The sequence below is a fragment of the Cetorhinus maximus genome, chromosome 13, assembly GCF_964194155.1.
Source record: "Cetorhinus maximus chromosome 13, sCetMax3.hap1.1, whole genome shotgun sequence".
Classification (NCBI taxonomy): domain Eukaryota; kingdom Metazoa; phylum Chordata; class Chondrichthyes; order Lamniformes; family Cetorhinidae; genus Cetorhinus; species Cetorhinus maximus.
This window is the reverse complement of record NC_135891.1, coordinates 74605149-74627323: the sequence shown is the minus strand read 5'-3', so window position 1 is coordinate 74627323 and position 22175 is coordinate 74605149. Positions and strand designations below refer to the sequence as shown.

At 41.2% G+C, this 22175-nt stretch overlaps 1 protein-coding gene across 7 annotated transcripts in view; it reads left to right on the top strand.

The window, feature by feature from the left end:
- Window positions 1-22175, top strand: part of LOC144688703 (DNA-binding protein RFX2-like) — a 911596-nt gene that overhangs the window by 73986 nt on the left and 815435 nt on the right. For all 7 annotated transcript variants that reach the window (XR_013578459.1, XM_078555566.1, XM_078555565.1 and 4 more), the window contains 8 exons: window positions 1608-1884; window positions 7129-7203; window positions 10189-10370; window positions 10921-11040; window positions 11842-11966; window positions 12497-12615; window positions 18280-18392; window positions 19693-19844. Coding sequence is in view for 6 of the 7 variants with exons in the window: in XM_078555566.1 (XP_078411692.1) it covers window positions 1608-1884; window positions 7129-7203; window positions 10189-10370; window positions 10921-11040; window positions 11842-11966; window positions 12497-12615; window positions 18280-18392; window positions 19693-19844 (1163 nt within the window). In the remaining variant the exon portion in view is untranslated. The remainder of the gene's footprint in view (window positions 1-1607; window positions 1885-7128; window positions 7204-10188; window positions 10371-10920; window positions 11041-11841; window positions 11967-12496; window positions 12616-18279; window positions 18393-19692; window positions 19845-22175) is intronic.

Sequence of the window (22175 nt, the reverse complement as noted above, 5' to 3'; positions counted from 1 at the left end):
GTTGAAGCTTTTCATCTTGCATTCACCAGGACAAACACAAGAATGCCAAATTTCAAACAATCACAACAATTTATACTACAGGAGAAAATGATGCTGATTGGTTGGCAAATTGACACACTTTCTCCAAGGCAGCGCCTCATTAGTCAATGAGGAACTATAGGCATTCCAAGTTCCTGGCTAATTCAAAAAAAGCAAAAGGCTTGAATATATTCCTATTGTTTGCAGAGAATGGGGCCATGTCATGAGCTTGACTGATCATCTTAAACTGGTTTTAGTGTAGCTATTAGCACACTCAGCATTGTTCAGCAATTGCTGCCCAATCGCAGAACCACATCTAACAGTAGACGTTTTGTTTTGGTTTTGCAATCACGGGCTGGTTAGTCTGTGCTCTGTCTATTGCAAACAACTGAAGGAACATGCTGTTTGACTTGATTCGCCAATCGGGACGTACGGCCTATGTACCTGGCATTGCACCGGCACTGAAATTCATACACAATGTTACTCAATTGTGTGGTAGGCAGAAAATCCTTTTGGACTGACGGTAGCATCCTGTAGGTGGAAAATGCCACTCGCGTAGCCACTGCATTGTAGCAGAGTGAAACTTCTTTCTTAACTTGTTCAAATTTTGAAATACTTTAAATAGAAACACAGGGAACCAGGTCCAATGAAGACTGCAAAGGTAGCCAGGTTCATTTTTAAACAGAAAGCAATGAGGGAAAGCTCTGTCAGGCTGAGGGAGAGATTGAAGAAGCAGATGTGTAATCAATGTTATCTAGTTCTTGTGTCAAGGGGAATAGTAGTGAGCCTGCCGAGTTACACTATTATAGTTATCTATGGTTCAGACAGGCGTATTCCTAAATATAAGATGCTTAGAATTTTTATAGGGTTGACCTGAACCACGGGACATAAGAGAATATCTAAGCCAAGATCATACAACATACAAATTAAGGGCAGGAGTAGGAGTAGGCCATTCGACCCCATTCAACAAGATCACGACTGATCTGATTGTGGCCTCAGCTCCACTTTCCTTCCAACCCCCATACTCTTTGACTTCCTTGTCAATCAAGGATCTATTTAACTCAGCCTTAAAAATATTCAATGAGCCTGCCTGCACTGCTACAAACCAGTGACCCTCTGAAAGAGGCATTTCTCCTCATCTCTGTCTTAAATGGGAGACCAGTTATTTTAAACTGTGTCCCCTGGTTCTAGTCTCTCCTACAAAGGGAAAACATTCTCTCAGCACCCACCCTGTCAAGTCGCAGGATCTTGAATGCTTCAAAATATCACCTCTCATTCCTCTAAACTCTAAGGGATACAGGCCCAAACTGTCTTGTTAGTGGCACCCAATAAGATATCAATGTTTTCGACATCAGTACATATAGTGCATGTTGTGTCTTAGAAGAGACGTAGCCCTTCCTCCCCTCAAAGACTGTGATGTATTCCCTGCTTTGTGTGACTCATAACAAGGATCTACTGTAAAATATCATCATTCTTTGCTTTCCAGTAATACTATTGATTGAACACATATCCCAGACCCGTTACTCCTCTTTGCCCCTTTGCTCATGGTAGGTTTTTAAAAATTCTGTTTGTTTTCTGTTGTTTTCTAGACGTGCAGCGTACTCCTACCCGGAAACACAACTCTATGCACAGAATCCTGGAGCCTCGTACTTTGAGTCACCGGGAAATGCAGTTCAAGTGACCACGGTGGTATCCTCACCCACTGTGGTGCCATCTCACAGTATGGTGGGAACCGTTGGGATTGCAATGGAAGTAGGAGGAGGTCAGATCATCTCAAGTAGCGGTGGAACATATCTCATCCATGGAGGGACAATGGACAACTCCAGACATCCACTCTCTCATGCCACACGCCCATCACCCGGAACTGTGAGGAAACTAGCTTTGTTCAAATGATTGTGAATCCCTGTGTAATTCTTTCCTCTTGTCCATCTTTAGCCAGGAATGTGGGATGAGGGGAGATGACTTACCCCTGTCGCCAAGGTGTTGATTGAGGCCATGGACTCTGTTAGAATTGTGGGAGGCCGGATGGTAGTTCAGTTGCACGGGCACATATTATGTTACATAGTGCTATGAATTTGTAACACCTTTACTGCATTGCTGCTTGTACACCTGCTGTAGACCAGCACAGGGAGCTGACTGCTAATTAATGTGTACTTTCCTTTAGAAGCCATTACAGAGAAGACAAATCATGTCTTGGGTGTCTGACTACATAGGACAGCACCTGTCTTGGGTTTTGGTTTGAGCTAACTGCTAGCCCTATGACACTTCCTGGGACTCAGTCCAAAACCCGAGACAGTTATGTTTTCACTTACTAGATTTCTAAATAATACTAAAAGCTAGCCAGAATCCTTTTAAAGGGCTGCTATGTTGGATGCAGTTCTGTCTAATTTTCTTTTGGGGTACTTTTGCATTCTTACTGGTCGGCTACATCAAATCATGGAATCTTGGTGTTAGCTTGAATGAATTTGAGTCAATCCGCTAACCACTGCTTATGATCATAATCAGCAAGTATCTGAGTTTAGTAATCTAGAGGTGTGCTACTCAAGAATAACTCAATCAAGGATAATTGGAGACTTTCAAAATGATTGCATGGAATGTACAGCACAGAACCAGTCCTTGCTGGTGTTTATGCTTCACTCGAGCCTCCTCCTACCCTTCCTGATCTAAGTAAATTAGGACAACCCTCTATTCCCTACTCTCTTATGCTGGTATAGCTTCCCCTTAAATACATCTATACTATTCACTTCAATTACTCCATGTGGTAGCAAATTCCATATTCTCATCACTCACTAGGTAAAAAATTTCTCTGAATCCCTATTTAATTTCTTGGTGACTATATTTTATTGATGGCCTCTAGTTTTGCTCCTCCCCACAAGTGGAAACACTTTGTGTCTTATTAAAATCTTTCATAATTTTACGGATCACTATTAGGTCACCCCTCCTGTTTTCAAAGGAAAAGAGACCCCATCTTGATCGTCCTTTCTGGATGGCTGTAAGCTTGCAGTTCTGGTATCATATGCTGTCAAACAGCCCTCTCCTTTTTATCGTGTTCTCATTGGGTCCGTGTGACACTGGAGACAGCTTCCCCCCCAACTCCACCACCTCACTTAGTTTCATTCTCCTGCCCTTTTTATGATACCCTTTTAATCATCTCGCTTTTCAAACAGACCTTTTGATAGACCATGTCACCTGCTTTAAAGGAAGTCGCAGCTCGAGTGGACTGGGAAGCCCTATGTACCTCAACATCCAAAAGGATTCAACAAAATTCCACACAAAGTTATACTATGAGGATTTGGGAAAACTTTGAGAAAGGATAGGATACTCCTTGAGGATAGAAAACAACATGGGGAGGTGGGGAGTGATGAACAAGGTTCATCCTGCAGTTGTACAAAGCCCAGTGTTGAGACCACTGCTGTTTCTAATTAATCAATAACGTGCCTTACTTTTATCAACATGCTTCCTATACACCACCATATCAAACATCTTTCCTAAATATCATATACAATATTCACTGAATTTTCTCCATCAGTTTTCTTTTCTGAAAAAACACTGATTAAATTTGTCAGATAAGAGTTGCCCTTTAGAATTTGCCCTCGCTGTTCTTAATTAGCTCCAGTTACTCAGCAGGTGACTATTACATTTTATTCCATATTATGACTCTAGCTTACCTCTCTGTTGCATTGCATCTCTATTCGATCCAACCTTTGAAATGTTATTTTGTGTTTTTGAAACCCTTTGGTCATTGCCGGTCTCCATTTCCCCCTTGGTCTTTCTAATTTTCTCGACTTTCCTTCTGTTTCCTCCACTGCATTTGATTTTCTTTTGTATCTCTTTGAGATTTGTTATTGACTTCGTTTTAAGTGTCAGTTGTTCAGTGTTTGCTTTATTTCTTGTTGTATTGGAATCTGTGTCCATCCATCTCCTGTTAGAAACTTTCCCACTCTCCTCCCTGATGATTTATCTGGACTGGTTTCCCTTTCTTTATCTCTGCTCTTTCCCATTAATTATCTTTCATCTTTTACCTTTAGGTTGATATTGAGTCCAATGATATGCTTTGGTTCCCTAGCTTTTGCCATTAACTGCTAGCCCTGTGACATTTCCTGGGACTCAGTCTGGCACCTGGATTAAAACTATACTGATCTAGGAAGCAGTTCTAGGCACAGAGTGGCGACCCCCTCTTTTCTGTGTTACTGACATTACTTTTACCCTAACCACTTTAAAAGGGGGACAAAAAAAGGATCAGAAAGCTCCTATAGTAAAGCAATAGTGACCACTGGACCATGTACAAGCTGATAAAGAAGCAGGTCAGATATCTCAAGGATGATAATAGAAAAGTGGAAAATGCCACAGCACCAAATCAACATGAGAAAGTCCTAGTGCTGTAACTGCAAGAGAGTCATGAGGGAGCGTAACGTGAGATAAATGAATATCTGAATGACCTCTTGGAGGATTGTTTCTAAAATGGGGACGGCACTAACAAAATACATCAAAATAGACTGAAAATGGATAAATTTTCTAGAACAGATGGCACACGCCAGCAACGGAGACAAAATAGATTTGAGGAGCACTGATGGACATTTGAGGGAGTAAATGAGCACTGGGGACATTTTGACTGGAAGCACGCAGATGGAGCTCCCATATTCATGGGAGGCAGAGGAGGTATACCTGACAACTGGAAGCCCAATAAGCTGACTTCAGTAATAAGTCATCTAATAAATAGCAGCTGTGAAAACAATCTAATAAAGGACAGCCAATATGGCTTTTTCTTGACTAACCTCATAGCTGGCATCCTAAAATGATGACAGCCAAATAAACTATCAACATCCTAAAGGCCTTTGATAGAGTAATATGCAAGAAACTCCTTTTATAAACAAAGTGAATAACACAGATAATATACAGATGGAAATTAGGAATGGCTAACTGAAAGGAAACAGAAGGTTTTTTTTTAATTTATTTATGGGATGTGGGTATCGCTGGCTGGGCCAGCATTTATTGCCCACCCTTAATTGCCCTTGAGAAGGTGGTGGTGAGCTGTCTTCTTGAACCACTGCAGTCCACAGTTGTAAAGAAAGCTAAGTTAAAAAGAGGAAATGGACAGAGAGAGGTGCTGGGACCTCCTGTTTCTGGTGTACATTGCTGATGTATAATCAATCTCAATGAAAGGTTGATAAATTTTGAGATGGTAACAAACTAGGGCACGGTGTTACTTCAAGGTGTTGTAGAGAATGTACAGCACAGGAACAGACCATTCGGTGCAACTGGGCTAGAACCAAGACCAAAGCAAAATAAAAAAAAAGTGCTCAATAGGGCCTGAGATGTTAATGGTAAATGAAGTTTAATATAGATGATGTAAAGGTGATTTATTTTTGAAAGTAAAAATAGAGACATGCACTTCATGCATGGAATGGAATTTGCTAAGGGAGAAATTGAAGGAGATTTGGGGTGTTAACTCATCACTCACCATGTCAGAACACTTAAGGCAGAATTTTCACCTCAGCGGGTGGGCACGTGCCCGACCCGCTCGAGTGTGAAATGACACGCGTTGACATTGGGCAAGTGTCCCGACGTCAACGCGCAGTCGCACAATAGTTCGGCTGGTGGCCGCGCGCGGGAATCAGCAGTGCTCCCGCCGACAATTAGGCCTTTTAAGGCCATTAAAGTATCAATTAAGTTAAATTTTTCACTGCCCATCCAACCTTACAGTTTCGGGGGGGGTGGCGGGGCAGGCATTAAAGGCCAAGTGGCCTTTACATTTTTTTGGAAACCTCATCCACAGGTGGGATGAGGTTTCGAACATCAAATAAAAATAAAATATTTAAAATTTCACTTATAGCATGTCTCTTCCTCTGTCACGAGTAGAGACATAAGTGAAATTTTAAAAAATTTATTTTATTTTTATTTGGTGTCGAGGACATGTTACATAACATTTTCCACATCTTTATTTTTTTTAAAAAGCTCTTCATCTCCCTGAGGCAGCTCTGTGCCTCGGAGATTCTCAAGCGGCACTTGCGCACATGCGTGAAGTTCACGCTCACCCCGCTTGCCCACAAACCGCCCCCCCCAAACACAGGCTGTGGTGAGCGCTGCCGCTTATGTTTCACGCTGGGCTGGCCTTAATTGACCCGCCAGCATGAAATCACCTTCCAGCCTTGATCGCAGTCGGCTTCCCGCATACCCCTGCCGAGCCGGCCCAACAAGGGCTAAATTCTGCCCTTAGAGATGACAATAAACAAAGAAACACAAAAGCAAATATATTGTGGATGCTAGCAATCTGAAATAAAAATACAAACTGCTGAAAATACTCAGCAGACCTAGCAGTACTTGTGGAAAGAGAACAGAGTTAGTATCTCAGGTCAGTGATCTTCAAAATGCAAAAGAAACCAGGATGCTGGTCGAGTCTCCAGCAATTATGGGTTATTGAGCTTGTGATAAAACCTGTAGACATTTGGTCTAATCCTCTGTTGTGCAAGTCAGAGTTGTCATTCGGTGTATTTTCATTTCCTAGTGTTAGTTTGGCTCTGTTGATCATAGTCTCTGTGAATCAGAAATTTAAGCCTCACAATGATGGTGTGAGCACATGATAGAGACAGACACCATTCTTAATATTCATCTGCACAAACCAATACCAGCTTAAAGATCTTGTGCTATTACTTAGGATAGGGAGTTATCCTGATATTGTGGCACTTGTGATGAAATCCTTCCATTTAGAGATAGCTAGTGGAAAGTCCAAAGTTGTGTTCCCTCATGCAGTGTCTCAGCTTGGTTATAAAGCTGCATTTTTAGAAAGCCATATTTAGTTACCTGCTTCACGCAACTGGAAATGCGGCAGGAAATTAAGGTTACAGTGCATTGATAAACCTCAAGAAAAACAAATTAGGAATCGGTTTAATGTTCTGTTTAATTTTCTAAATATATATGTCAATATTTTGTTATATATTTTTAATTTTGAAATTTGAAAGTTGTGCTAGTTCTGAACACTAGATGGTTGTGTAATTAATACACCTTATTATTCTTTTCACACATTTGTTGGTCAGGATAATAGATAAATTAGCTGCTTTATGACTTGTTAATCTCATGTTCTTTAATCTGAGATGTAATTTGTTCCAATAGATTGAAATGGCAATCGAGAACCTACAGAAATCTGAAGGGATCACAGCCCATAAAAGTACTCTGTTGAACAGCCATGTGAGTATTTACTAAAGTTTTGCTGTATTCCATCCAGTGAATCTTCAGAATTCTGAAGTGATTAGCAATTTCAGTATTGAAATTTTACACTGAGAATGATTGCAAAGAGCTGTAGGAAAAAATCTATAGATCAATTTATAATAATGGTCTTGAACTACTAAATACTGTTCACATGCTCCTTCAGTTCATTTAGTGTAACTGTCCAGAAATGAAGTCTCGGGTTTTGTTATTTACCTATAAATTATGAACCTCTTATGTTCAAAATGAAGGGCAGAGTAGTCAGTGTTTGTTGTTCACAAAAGCAGACTCATTCACACTGCAATAAGATAAAAGCAAAATACTGCGGATGCTGGAAATCTGAAGTAAAAACAAAAATAGCTGGGAAAGCTCAGCAGGTCTGACAGCATCTGTGGAGAGGAAGACAGAGTTAACGTTTCGAGCCCGTATGACTCTTCATCAGAACTAAAGAAAAATAGAAATGAGGTGAAATATAAGCTGTTTGAGGGGGGTGGGACAGGTGGAGCTGGATAGAGGGAACACTGCAACATGGCAAAGGTTTTCCCATCAGTTTTAGAGGTCCTGCAAATGAATTAAACCCCCTATACTGGGGTAATATTGGCCAGGGTTCTGATAACTCCTGTTTGTGTAGGTAGGCACCGAAGATTAAGTTAGACTCTGCTATTATGCCCCTCATTTCCGCCTCATTATCGATCACCCTGCAGACACTCATTGTCTTGAATCAAATGAAAAACGCTACCCATAAAGCCCTAGCATAGAAGCAACACTTTGGAAGAGGGATTGAAACATTTGGATGCATGTAAATGGCAATTTAAAATGTATATATTTTTGATCCACAGATAGTATGGTTTGGGTTAAACTCTTCGACTTGACTCATGACATTGGTGGAGATCCTGGCACTCATTAATCCTGGAGCAATCACTGCTTTAAAAAAAATACTCCTCACTTATTCAGGGCCTACAGCTGAGAGGTCAGCACTAAATGATACTAAGGAAACCATCTGTCCAAAATACTTTTGGCCTCTGATTAGACAGCCACTGTTAAGCAGAATCAATCCTGCCTCAGGATATTGATGTGATTCTGCTTGGAGCAACGTCTTCACAATTTTCTAGATTTTGCCAGGGTACTACATAGTTCATTGTGGATGTTCAACACAGTTGATAAGTGACTCCTCAGTTGCTCCTACAAGGCTACTTTGTCACCAGCAAGCTCAGTGTCTCCTTTCTGCATTGCTTGTATCCCAGACAGTTCAGGTTCTGAGGATTTCTACCCAACATGGAAGGCATGGACTTGAACATTCCTCCTGGTGATGAGCAAATGGTTGTCCCTTGTAGATTGAATATCCTGTGGGCGATATAAGGTCTCCTTATTTTGTTAGGTGCCACTGACCCAGGGTCCCCCACTCCTGTCAGCCCTGCCTGTGGTAGCCATGACTTGACCAAATCATCATGCAATGTGCACGTGGGAATTGATGATCTCTCTCCATTTTCAATTCCAGGATGCACTGCAAAAGTATTAACTCTGAAAAGCACTGACTCAGATGCATCTGCTGCCCTTGTTCTGGTTGGTAGAAGTTGTGGGTTGGAAGGTGCTGTTGAAGGAGGCTTGGCTAGTTGCTGGAGGGCACCTTGTATATAGTACACACTGTTGCCACTTTGCATCAGTGGTGGAGGGAATGAACAATTAAGATGGTGGGTGGAGTGCCGATCAAGCAGCTTGCTTTGTCCTGGATTATATTGAGTTTTTTGAGTGTTGTTGGAGCTACATTCATCCAGGAAAGTGGAGAGTATTCCACCACACTCTTGCGCCTTGGAGGCGGCAGAAAGATTTTGGCACATCAGGAAATGAGCCAATCGCCACAGGATTCCTAGCTTCTGACAACTGCTGATGTCGCAGCAGGGATATCAATTAACATACCTGTCCCAGAAACCTAGCCTTTGAGCTTCTATTTCAGTTAGGGACAGTCTCAAAAAATTTCAGGCTTTGAAACCATTTCATCACAACAATCATTGGCAAACATCCACACATCTGACCTTATGGCGGAGGGAAGGTCATTAATGAAGCAGCTGAAGATGATAGGGCCTAGACACTACCCTGAGGAACTACCCTGCAATGATACCCTGAGATGATTGGCATTTAACTGGTCACAGTAATAGTAGTGGGATTGTACATTCTGCTGTTCGATGGTCACGATTCAAATGCTGCATCAACATGGAAGGCAGTCCAATCATGATTGCAGCCAAATGGGCCCCTGTAGCCAGTGAATGTTAGCGTTAGGTGTGGCAAGAATAAGAATAGTGAAACACTGCACTAGCAAAGCAGGCTTGAGGGGCCAAATGGCTCGCTCCTGTTCCTATTTCTTTCTTATCATTCGCTGAATGTTTAGCTTTACACTGTCTGTTGATAGGACTGGCCCAACACAAGCATCTTCTACTCACTTGGCCTAATTGGCTGGTCTGTAGATGTGTGGAGGTTGTGATCTATGGAAGGACGAACACTTTTCTTGCAGGGTAATCTTCATTCTTTAAGGAACATCCTTCACATACAGTTCTCACCCACCCAGCTCTTCAAACCTTAAAGGAATGCTCTCCCTATATTTTAATTTTTGACAGAAAGTCATAGACCAGGTACAAGTTTACTCCCAACAGTATGGTGGATAAGTTGGATTGGTAAAAGGTTGAAGGCTTCAGGTAATCTTTATTTTCCCATGCAACACAGGAGACAATATTTGAATGTAAAAGTGCACTTTACTTCAACTTAGCGAAAGTGGCTGCGGTGGGCAATACTTGGAAATGCAGCTGCAGTCAAAATTGTTTTAATTGCTTACTATTTAACTCTTAGCAAACTCATCAGAATTTTGTGTGCTCATATATTAGTGAACTGACCAGTAACTAAAGTGTGCTAAAGTTGGTTTAGTTTAACTGTGTACAGTATGAATGGGTGACACACTGTCTCTATTCAATGCAGCTTCAGTGGCTCCTCGATAACTATGAAACTGCTGAGGGAGTTAGCCTCCCCCGGAGCTCCCTCTACAACCATTACCTGCGGCACTGCCAAGAACAGAAGCTCGACCCCGTTAATGCAGCTTCTTTTGGCAAACTGATTCGTTCTGTGTTCATGGGGCTGAGGACCAGAAGACTGGGAACAAGGTCAGGGTAAAAAAAAGATTGCTCATCAACATAAATGCATGTTGGAAATACAGCCTTGTTTGAACTTGGCCTCCAGTGAACCTTTTCCCATGGCAGCATTGTTGAGGTCAAAGTTGCTTTAGCTATTCTGGATCTAATAAAGAGCCAGTTGCTACACTTGACTGTGAGTGATAGATATTTTTGTTTCCCATTGAAGTCTCAGTTTGAACATCAGCCTTGATATCTGAAATTATACAGTGCTCCAATACTTCACAAAACTTAAAAGACCTAAAGTCATTAATTATGCCACTGCAGAGCAAGTCTAGTAATGTGTTGGCTGAAATTTTGGAGACTAGAATCAAATGGCTGTGCTTTATTGGGAGTACTACAGCACTCATTTGTTGAGAACCTATTTGATATAAATCCAGTATTTCTATTGCAATGACACCTTGAAATGTTTCCAATGTGAAAATGATTTTTTTGTGCATGTTTCACTTTAGCTGCTCTCAGTGGCATTCACTGTTTATTCCTTCAACTATCTTTAGATTTATATCATTTTCCTGTGTTGCAGGGGAAATTCTAAGTACCATTATTATGGGATTCGTCTAAAGCCCGATTCACCGTTGAACCGTTTACAGGAGGATATGCAGTACATGGCAATGCGGCAACAACCAGTACATCAGAAACAAAGGTACAATCCTAGCGTCCTACTAGCTATCTCACACCCAGGACCCCAATCCTCAGCTAAGGTAAAACCCTAGCATCCCACCACCCAACCCACGCCCAGGGGCCACAGTGACCCCAGGACCCTGAACCCCACCTCGCCCACATACACACACACATCCCCAACCAAGGTACAATCCCAGAGCCTCACTACTGACACAAACTACTCAACTGACACCCAAGAACCACAGGGATCTAGAACCCAAGCAGCCAAGGTACAATCCCAAGATCCCATTATCCAAACCTCACCCATGGACCCTGGTCCTCCATTTCATGGACTGCATACGGGCAACTCCACTATTAACATCAACCAAACTGTAGTTTCAGGATTAAGGATAGGCCATAAGTGCAAGGTTCAAGGTCATTGCGTGATGGTACAATCGCAGCATATAACAAGCTTGATAGTTGTTGAGTATAATTCTAAATAATAGTGGTCAGCACTGATTGACTGAACCTATACCTTTTATGTTTGAAATTGTGTTAACCCCTTGCAGTAATTCAGCTGTAAAGAAAAGGAATCAAATGAAGCTTTCTTTCAACAGCATTTTAACTTTAAAAAATGGCCTAATTGGCATCATACTTAAAAATGTGTGAAAAACAGTTAGGCTTGGCAATATTTGTATTTGTAAACTGCTTTATTTGAATAACCTAGTAGTTCTAATTATTTTCTCTCTTGAATTAAAACAAATTGGCCATGTAAGGTAAAGTCACTATTTCTGGTATCTTCATATAGTTTCCTTTTTGTAAGTTTTGGTGCTTTTGTCTTTAGGTTTAAACCTATGCAGAAGTTAGATGGTGTAGGAGACAATATGCCTGGAAATGGACAACATGCAGCTCCAACAACCCCAGAGCAATCTGTGGCTGCACAGAGCCAACACCACCAGCAGTTTTTGGGTCAGTCAATTAATCTCATACAGTTGGTTTCAGAAGGAGCTAACCCTCTCCAGGTTATTGGGGGCCTCATTTTAAATGTGTTGGGTTTCCAACATCATGTAAAGCTGCTTCAACTACAACGCTAACAGAGTGCTCCCACATTGAGATGCTACTTATATCCTTGACACTCCAGTTCTTTCCTCATGTTTTGGCTTACAGCAGATATTTTTCCAACTCTCTCTGTGCTTGCCTTTATTGATTGGCATGCATTAACATTGTGTTAATTTTTTTTAGACATAATCACAGATTAAAACCTGAACTGAAATGTGCCGCAAGGTTTGTAATATGTTCAAGAGTTGATGATACTATGAATTAAAAAGCATCATGTTTTGTGTCTTGTAGCAAATTTGAAACATTGCTAATCAGTCTGGCTGAGTATGACACCTGGAAGTGCCAGTACAGAGACTATAAGCATTAAAGTGATTATGCATAAACATATAAAAACATTTATATGTTTATTAACGTTCTTTAATTATTGTTGCTTCCAATAGATATGTCTCGTGCATTGCCAGAATTTATTGATGCAGAGATTGGTAGCTCTCCTTTGCCGGAGGATATCACACTGAATGAAGTGAAGACATTACAGACTTTGTACAGAGAGCACTGTGAGGTGAGGTATACTGGGTGATAGGAGGTTGGGTGCACAGTTGGGAAGAGGTGGGTGCTTCAAATTAAACCCCACATTGTTGCCTTTTCAGGATCAATGCAGAAGATGATTATTGTGTTCTCATACTGTTTAATGCCCTGCCTTGTTTTGGGATGTTGGGGTTCTGCTAAATCTTGTATTCATTTACGCTTATATCTTATCGTGTGGAGAATCCTTTCCCTGATACACTTTAATGATAAAAGTTTATGTGTCTCAACATTGCCCAGCCTGAACAAAACCTGTACTTTGAAGTTCAACACTGGCGTATCCCATTAACGAAGGGAAGTTTTTCTTAATTGTTTTGCAATCATGAGGGAAGATCCAGCCTCCCTAACATCTCCACTTTTATCAATTTTTAGCCCATCTAGTATCTCAACTGCTCCCTCTTTTCCTATGACTTTTGCAGCATCTGCTTCCTCAGGGAAGACAGATGCAAAGTACAGGGTACTCATTTAGTAGCTCAGTCATGTCCTCTACTTCCATGAGTACATTCCTTTCTTGGTCCCTAATTGACTTCACATCATCTTAAAAGCACTTAACTATTTATATGCCCATAGAAGACTTCTGGGTTCCCATTTAGGTTAACTGCCAGTCTCTTCTCATACTCTTTCTTTGCCTCTCTGATTTCCTTTTACACTTAACTCTCTGAACTTTCTATATTCAGCCTGGTCTCATTTGTATTATTATCTTCTTCAGCTTACTCTCTATCTCTTTTGTCATCCAGGGAGCTCTAGCTTTACCCTTGTGTGAATGTACTCAAGTGTACAATCTCCCCTTTAAAGGCAGCCCATCGTTCTGCTACAATTTTGCCTGCTAATCTTTGATTCCAATTTATGTGGGCCAGATTGGTTCTCACCCCACTGAAACTGATCCTCCTTTAATTTAGTATTTTCACTCTGGATTGCTCCTTGTCCTTTTCCATAACTAACCCAGCCTTATGGTACTACAATCGCTCTTCACTAAAGGTTGTCACCAACTGTCACCGGTTACTACCACTGTCCACTTGACCCACCTCATTCCCGTGAACCAGATTCAGCAATGTCTCCTTTGTCATTACAAAAGAAAAATACTGCAAAGATTTAAAATCTGAAATAAAAACAAACTGCAGGAAATACTCAGCAGGTCAGGCGGCTTCTGCAGAGAAAGAGACAGACTTAATGTTTCAGGTCAATGACCTTTCATTAGAACTGTTCTGAGGAAAGATCATTGGCCTGAAACGTTAACTTTTTTCCTCTTGACAGATACCGCCTGACCTGCTGAGTGTTTCCAGGATTTCTATTTTTATGCCTCCTTCCCCTTTAGGCGAAAAACATACTGGTCTAGAAAATTCTCCTGAATACTTCAAAAACTCATCTCCCTCTCTGCCCTTGACACTATTGTTATCCCAGTCTATATTAGAATAATTGAAGTTGCCCATTAATACTACTATTTAATTTTTGTACCTCACTGTAATTTCCCTGAAAAATTGTTCCTCAAAATCTTTTATACGAACTAACGAAATAGGAGTAGAAGTAGGCTATTCAGCCCCTCGAGCCTGCTCTGCCATTCAATAAGATCATGGCTGATCAGTTTGTGTTTCAAATTCCACATTCCCATTTAACGCCGATAACCTTAGGAATCTATTTACCTCTGCCTTAAAAATATTCAATGACCCACCTCCACCGTCTTCGGAGGCAGAGAGTTCCAAAGTCTCACAGCCATCTGAGAGAAAAAAATTCTCCTCACCTCTGTCCTAAAAGGGCGATCCCTAATTTTAAACCGTGCCCCCTAGTTCTGGACTCTCCCACAAGAGCAAACATCCTTTCCACCCTTTCAATACCATTCAGGATCTTTTATACTTCAATGGAAATAAGCCCAGCCTAACTAACTTTTCCTCATAAAACAACCTGCTCATTCCAGGTATCAATCTAGTAAACCTCCTCTGAACTACCTACAACGCATTTACATCCTTCCTTAAATAAGGAGACCAAAATTGCACACAGTACTCGAGATGTGGTCTCACTAATGCCCTGCATAACTGAAGCATAACATCCTTATTTTTATGTTCAATTCCTCTTATAATAAAGGATAGCATTCCATTAGCCGCTTTAATTACTAACTGCATACTAACTTTTTGTGATTCATGCACCTAGATCACTCTGCACCTCAGAATTCTGCAGCCATTCTTGTTTTTTATTCTTCCTGCCAAAATGAACAACTTCACGTTTTCCTACACTCTACTTCATCTGCCAAATTTTGGCCCACTCACTAAACCTATCTATATTCGTCTGCAACCTCCTTATGTCCTCTTCACAACATAGTTTCCTAACTATCTTTGTGTCATCTGCTAATTTAGCTACCATGCCTTCGCTCCCCTCATCTAAGTCACTGATATAAATTGTAAAAAGTTGAGGCCCCAGCACAGACCCCTGTGGGACTCCACTCGTCACATCCTGTCAATCATGAAAAAACCCATTTATGCATACTCTCTGTTTTCTGCAGGACAGCCAATCTTCTATCCATGCTAATATGTTATCTCTTACACCATGAGCTTTTCTTTTCCTCAATAACCTTTGATGTGACACCTTATCAAATGCCTTCTGGAAATCCAATTACAGCACGTCTACTGGCTCCCCATTATCCACAGCACGTGTTAGCCCTTCAAAGAACTCCAATAAATTGGTTAAACATGATTTCCCTTTCTCAAAACCATGCTGACTCTTCCCAATTACCTTGAGTTTCTCTAAGTGCCCAGCTATAACCTTGATGATCGATTCTAACACCTTCCCCATGACAGATGTCAAGCTAACTGGCCTATAGTTTCCTGTTTTCTGCTCCATCTATTCTTGAATATTTACTACTTTCCAGTCTGATGGAACCTATCCAGAATCTAGTGAATTTTGGAAAATTAACACCAAAGCATGTACTACTTCATTAGCCACTTCTTTTGAGACCCTAGAATGAAGTCCATCAGGACCCGGAGACTTGTCAGCCCGTAGCTCCATCAGTTTGCTCAGTACCGCTTCCCTAGTGATTGTAATTTCACCAAGTTCCTCTCTCCCTTCCATCTCCTGACTTATAGCTATTACTGGAATGTTTTTTGTCTATTCTATGGTGAAGAGAGAAACAAAATATTTGTCCGCTTCATCCGCCATTTCCTTATTATCAACTATTCCCTCCCCACTGTCACCCTCTAGAGGACCACCTCTCACTTTAATTACTCTTTTCCTTTTAAGTACCTGTAGAAACTCTTGCTATCCGTTTTTACATTTCTAGCTAGCTCCCTCTCGTACTTTAATTTTTTCTCCTGATTAACCTTTTAGTCATTCTCTGCTGTTCTTTATATTCTGACCAATCATCTGACCTGCCACTCATCTTTGCAGAGTTATATGCTCTTTCCTTAATTTTGATGCTTTCCTTAACTTCCTTCATTAATCACAGATGGTGGGTCCTCCCCTTAGAATTTTCCTTTATAGTAGGAATATACTTATTCTGAGTATTCTGAAATATCCCCTTAAATGTTTGCCACTGCTTCTCTATTGATCGATCCCCTAACTTAGTATCCCAATTCACTTCAGCTAGCTCAGCTTTCATGCCCACATAATTGCCCTTATTTAAGTTTAAAATACTAGTCTTAGACCCACTCTTCTCCCTTTCAAACTGGATGTAAAATTCAATCATATTGTGGTCGCTGCTATCTAGGGGTGCCTTCACTCTGAGATCATTAACTAATCCTGTCACATTATACAATACCAAGTCTAATATAACCTGCTCTCTGGTTGGTTCCAGAATGTGCTGCTCTAAGAAACTATCTTGAAAGCATTCAATGAATTCCCCATCTAAGCTACTACTGCCAATCTGATTTTTCCAGTTTATATGTAGATTAAAATCACCCGCAAGTATTGCTGTCCCTTTATCACAAGCACCCAATATTTCTCCTTGTACACGTTGTCTTACATTGTCGTCACTGTTAGGGGGCCTGTAGACCACTCCCATTAGTGACTTTTCCCTACTATTCCTCATCTCCATCCAAACCAATTCTACATCCTGATCTCCTGAACCAAGGTCATCTCAAACCAATGCCATCCATTATCAACAATGCTATCCTTCCATCTTTACCTAGCTTCCTATCCTTCTTGATTGTCATATATCCCTCTGTATTCAGGACCCAATCCTTGTCATCCTGCAACACTTATCCCAGCACGGTTCAGGTGTAGACCGTCCCAACGGTACAGCTCCCAATTTCCTCAGCACTGGTGCCAGTGCCCCACAAACCAGAACCCACTTCTCGCACACTAGTCTTTGAGCCATGCATTCATCTCTCTAATCTTATTTGCCCTATGCTAATTTGCACGTGGCTCAGGTAATAATCCGGAGATTATTACCTTTGAGGTTCTGCTTCTTAATTTGGTACCTAGCTTCTCATACTGACTATGCAGAACCTCCTTTCTTGTCCTGCCTCTGTTGTTGATACCTACATGGACCATGACGTCTGGATCCTCCTTCCACTGCAAGCTCCTCTCCAGCCCTGAGTAGATCCCCCGAACCTGGCACTGGGCAGGCAACACAGCCTTCTGGACTTTCACTCTTTGCTGCAGGGGTCAATGTTAATCCCCGAGGCGACTTGATTGAAACATATAAGATCCTGAGGGGTCTTGACAGGGTGGATGTGGGAAGGATTTTTCTTCTTGCGGAGCATCTAGATCTATCAGTCACTGTTTAAAAATTAAGGGGTCGCCCATTTAACACAGAGATGAGAGAGTTTTTCTGAGGGTCATGAGTCTTTGGGATTCTCTTCCTCAAAAGGCGGCGGAAGCAGAATCTTTGAATATTTTTAAGACAGAGGTAGATATATTCTCGATAGCAAAGGGGCAAAAGGTTATCGGGAGTAGGTGGGAATGTGGAGTTGAGGTCACAATCAGATCAGCCACGATCTTGTTGAATGGTGGTGCAGGCTCGAGGGGCCGAGTGACCTACTACTTCTAATTCATATGTATTACAGTTAAAGTACAAGGGGCCTTGGTGGGCAGATACACTGGTCATCAAATCTGACAACCATTTATGGCAATTAAAAAAAGACAAATGGATTCCTTGGATTTATATCTAGAGGCAGAATGTAAAAGCAAGAAGTAATGTTCAATTTGTGCAAGACTGCAAGCTGAAGTTGCTGCCTCCATTTTAACAGATTTGTAGCTGAGTTACTGTCCCAATTATAGTCTTTGATCATCTAATTTATAATCAGTTTGTTTATGATCAGTCTTTCTTGGTTTTCATTGACGGAATATCTCCTGCTTTGCCTCCATTTTCAACCCTAGATTTTCAAATTATGCCAAGATAAAGAGAAATTCTTATTTCAGTTACAACTTGGGCAATCTTGTGGTTTGTATGTACATTTTGATAGGGCAATGAATTGATGATAATCAAAATATTTATATTTACATTTATAGCTATTTTAGGTGCAACAAGTTAGTTTGATCTTCAAAAATATTAACTTTTATTTATTTGCATTGTTAGCAGTCTAGATAATGGCATCCTTAAGCAGCAGTACCGGTTTTCTGAAAATGCAATTCAGGTTTGCAATGCTTTTTCTGACATGTAGTTTTAATTACCTATCCCACCCCACATAACAAATGATGGCTTCCCTTACAGGCAATGTTGGATGTTGTAATAAATCTTCAGTTTCATTACATTGAAAAACTTTGGCAAACTTTTTGGCATTCAACTCCTTCACCCAATGATGGTGCTTCTGTCACTTCAGTGAGGTAAGAAAATTACAAAACTTTGTGACAATCCTTTGATTATTTGACTAAACTAGAAGGGCTGATCTTCTAAGTGTGAGTTCCTGTCATAGAGCCACCCTTCTGGGAGTCTGCGTTGTCAAATGCTGGTGTACTACCTACAATTAGCCACTAGTTTTAATGGTTGAAAAATCATGGATGCAGTTTGTGATTCAGCAGTGTGCACTCTGGGCTGTACCGAGGAAGGGAAGGTGGTGGTAGTACTGGGCTGTGCCTTTGGGAGGAGGTGGTGCTGCACCAGACCCTTGCTTGCTTTCTTTTGGAGGCGAGGGATATGTGCTGGGGACATTCTCTTGCTGCACTGCTTTATGTACATATAGTGTTGAATTGTTTATGACTGAGGTCCAGGGATGTTAGATATATCACCCTTGTTTGTACCAGGGTTGCAGTTGCTCACAGAATCAAGTGGTGCTGTAAAGGACTGTTGCTTCTAATGGGAGAGTATTTGCATAGGGCTGAGACATAAGGGATTGATTTGAAATTTTCACTTAAAATACATCTTCAGGTTATACATGCTGTGATTGATTATCTGTTGTGCTGAGATACACAATCCTGGCTGGAGATGCAAAATATATCACTGGTTAAGAAGGGAATTGTTCTTTCCAATATATATTCATTCAGGGGATGTGGGTGTCACTGGATAGGCCAGCATTTATTGCCCATCCCTTGAGAAGGTGGTGGTGAGCTGCCTTCTTGAACCGCTGCAGTCCATGTGGTATAGGTACACCCACAGTGCTGTTAAGGAAGGAGTTCCAGGATTTTGTCCCAGTGAAGGAACGGCGATATATTTCCAAGTCAGGATGGTGAGTGGCTTGAAGGGGAACTTGCAGGTGGTGGTGTTCCCATCTATCTGCTGCCCTTGTCCTTCTAGATGGTAGCGGCCATAGGTTTGGAAGGCGTTGTCTAAGGAACCTTGGTGAGTTCCTGTAGCGTATTTTTTAGATGGTACACACTGCTGCTACCGTGCGTCACTGGTGGAGGGAGTGAATGTTTGAATCCTAGAAGAGATTTAAAGTTCTTTACCTTTTGAGGAATTTATTTATTCTCAATACTAGTTCCCTAATGTTCAATGTTTGGTTTCAAACTTGGCTTTTGGTTTCTCTTCATGGGTAAAAGGTATATCAAAGATGCTAAATGCCACATTTATCACATGGATCTGCAGCAGTGTGAAATAAATGGGTCCAACTCAGTTGGCTATATAATGTTGAGTTTCTATTTGCTGTGTTAGTTGTGAAGTTGCTTTCTGTTTTTCATTTTTGTGTAGTGAGGAGGAGAGTGAGGCTGTTTTCCCCAAAGATAAACTCATCAACCTCTGTAAGTTTGAACCCATTATTAAATGGATGAGGAACTGTGATCACGTGCTGTACCAGGCACTGGTGGAAATTCTTATCCCAGATGTACTGCGACCCGTCCCCAGTGAGTAGCTTGTGATTATTGCTCTTTGCTATTGTACTTCTATTTTCAAACCCTCGCAACCCCCAAACAGTTGACACACTGAGCTTTTTTAAATTAATTATCTGAATGTGGATGGCACTGATAAGGCTGACATTTATTTCCCATCCCTAGTTTTTCTGAACTGAGTGGCTTGCTGTGTTCTTCAGAGTTCTTCAGACTCTCAACTTGAGAGTCAACTACATTGTTGTGGAACTGGAGTCATAAATAGTAACGACAGCAGATTTCCTTCCCTAAAGGACATTAGTGAACCAGTTGGGTTTTTATGACAATCTGACTGTTTCATGGTTACTTACCAACATCAGCTTTTTATCTCAGTGATGATAGTAACTGACTGATCAGTTCCTTTAAGGTTCATTTCAGTTACTCTGGATGCACATAGTGGCCTCGGGAGACATGCAAAGTCTCATTATTCTCCAAGATTTTGACTGTGGGTTTTGGAACACCTTTCCTACCCCTAAGATACTGGATTATCAGAAAACTACCAGCCCCAACTCTCAGTCCCTTCAGACCTCAATGCCAGTGGTCACTGTGCTGCCTGTTGCTCATTGTACTTCACCTGCCTCCCATGCAGTGAAGAATGGAAGAACCAAAATAAAGGCTTATGAATTTGAAGAGAAAATAAAGGGGACAAGCAGAGTGGAAAATGTTCGATTGAAACTGAAAAAGTTGAATATTAAGTTATAAAGATATACGATGAGGTTCTAATAAACTAAGGAATCTGTAGCAACACAAAAACAAAAACTAAGGAATCTGTAGAATAGGAACATGCAAGACAAATAAAAAAAGTAAGCAAACAGTAAAGAAAAATAAAAGCAAATTAAAATTAATACATCATTTTGAAAGGGGGGAGTGTGGGGATTAGAGACGGGCTAGTGAAGTAAAAATAAAGATACTTCAATTTGAGACCCTGGCTCTAATTTTTGAGACACTTACCAGAATCTTTTCTGTTTGTATCACATGATTTTGAATTTTTTTTAGTTCGTGGTTTGAGCACTGCCTGTCTGCAGCTGTTTTCTTAAACCAATCTCCTTAAGACCTAGAAATTGTCCGTGTTTCTAATTCATTCTTGGAATGTGGGTGTCACCATCAATGTTGCCTTGAGATGGTGGTGAAACAATTGAGGGACTTGCTAGGCCCGTTCAGAACATAGTTAAGAAAGCAATCATTTGGTATGGACTGGAATCACATATAGGCCAGATTGACTAAGAGCAGCAGGTTTCCTTCCTTAAAGGACATGAATTGGTTTGGTTTTTATTATAGTCTGATAGTTCCATAGAATCATACAGCACAGGAGGAGGCTATTTTACCCACCATGTCATGTGTCAGATATGTATGATTAATCCCACTCCCTTACTCTTCCTCCATAACTGTGCATATTTCTCCTTTTCAAGTACACATCAAATTCTCTTTGGAAAGTTATTGTTACAATTCCAGATCATAACAGGCTGTTTATTTTTTAATGTCTCCTCTTCTGCCCCTGGTTCTTTTAAATCTGTGTCCTCTGGTTATCAACACCCTGCCAGGGGAAACATGTCTTCCTTTCTACTCAAAATCCCTCATAAATTTGAACACTTCTATTCCCGAGTATTGCTGAAAAAAGAGAGATGCTGTCGAAGCCTTTCATCTTGCATTCGTCAATCAGGACAGATTTGCAAGAATACCAAATCTCAAAGGGAACAACATAAGAAGAGAGTGTTGATTGGTTGGCAAGTGGATCCTGATTGAGAGAGGTATTCCCAGGGAGAATGCATCAGGGAACAATTAATTTCCAAGCTTTTGTTTAAATTCAAACCAGGCAATTTAACTCTGATTGGTCAAGGCATCGCCATGGAGAATGAACAGGGAATGACTGTTCTTCCAAGCTTTTGTTAAGTTGAAAAAGGCGCAATGCCCTTTTGTTCTTTTTTTTGTTTGCAAAGGACAGGGCCCCCTGTGTGTGAATATATGTACCTTCTAGCAGGCAACCCTGATTGTCTCTCTCTCCTCCCCCCACCCCCCCCAAATCAGCTAGCAGGTTTGAAGGTCTGGGCGCCGTATTTAAACGCCAATCCACACACAATCTCTCACTCTCCAGCTCACCAGAGATGTCTGGCAGACAGAAGAGGAAGGCCAAGAGCTTGAAGAGGAAGGCGGCACCTCGCTTCACGCACCAGGCCTGCCAGGCCTTGATCAGAGGGGTGCAGGCACACAGGCAGGTGCTCTATCCCAGGGATGGGTGCAGGAAGCACAGCAGCCTCACCTCCAGCCTGGGAGCAGGTCCGCATGGCTGGCACCTGCAGCCCAAGTGCCACC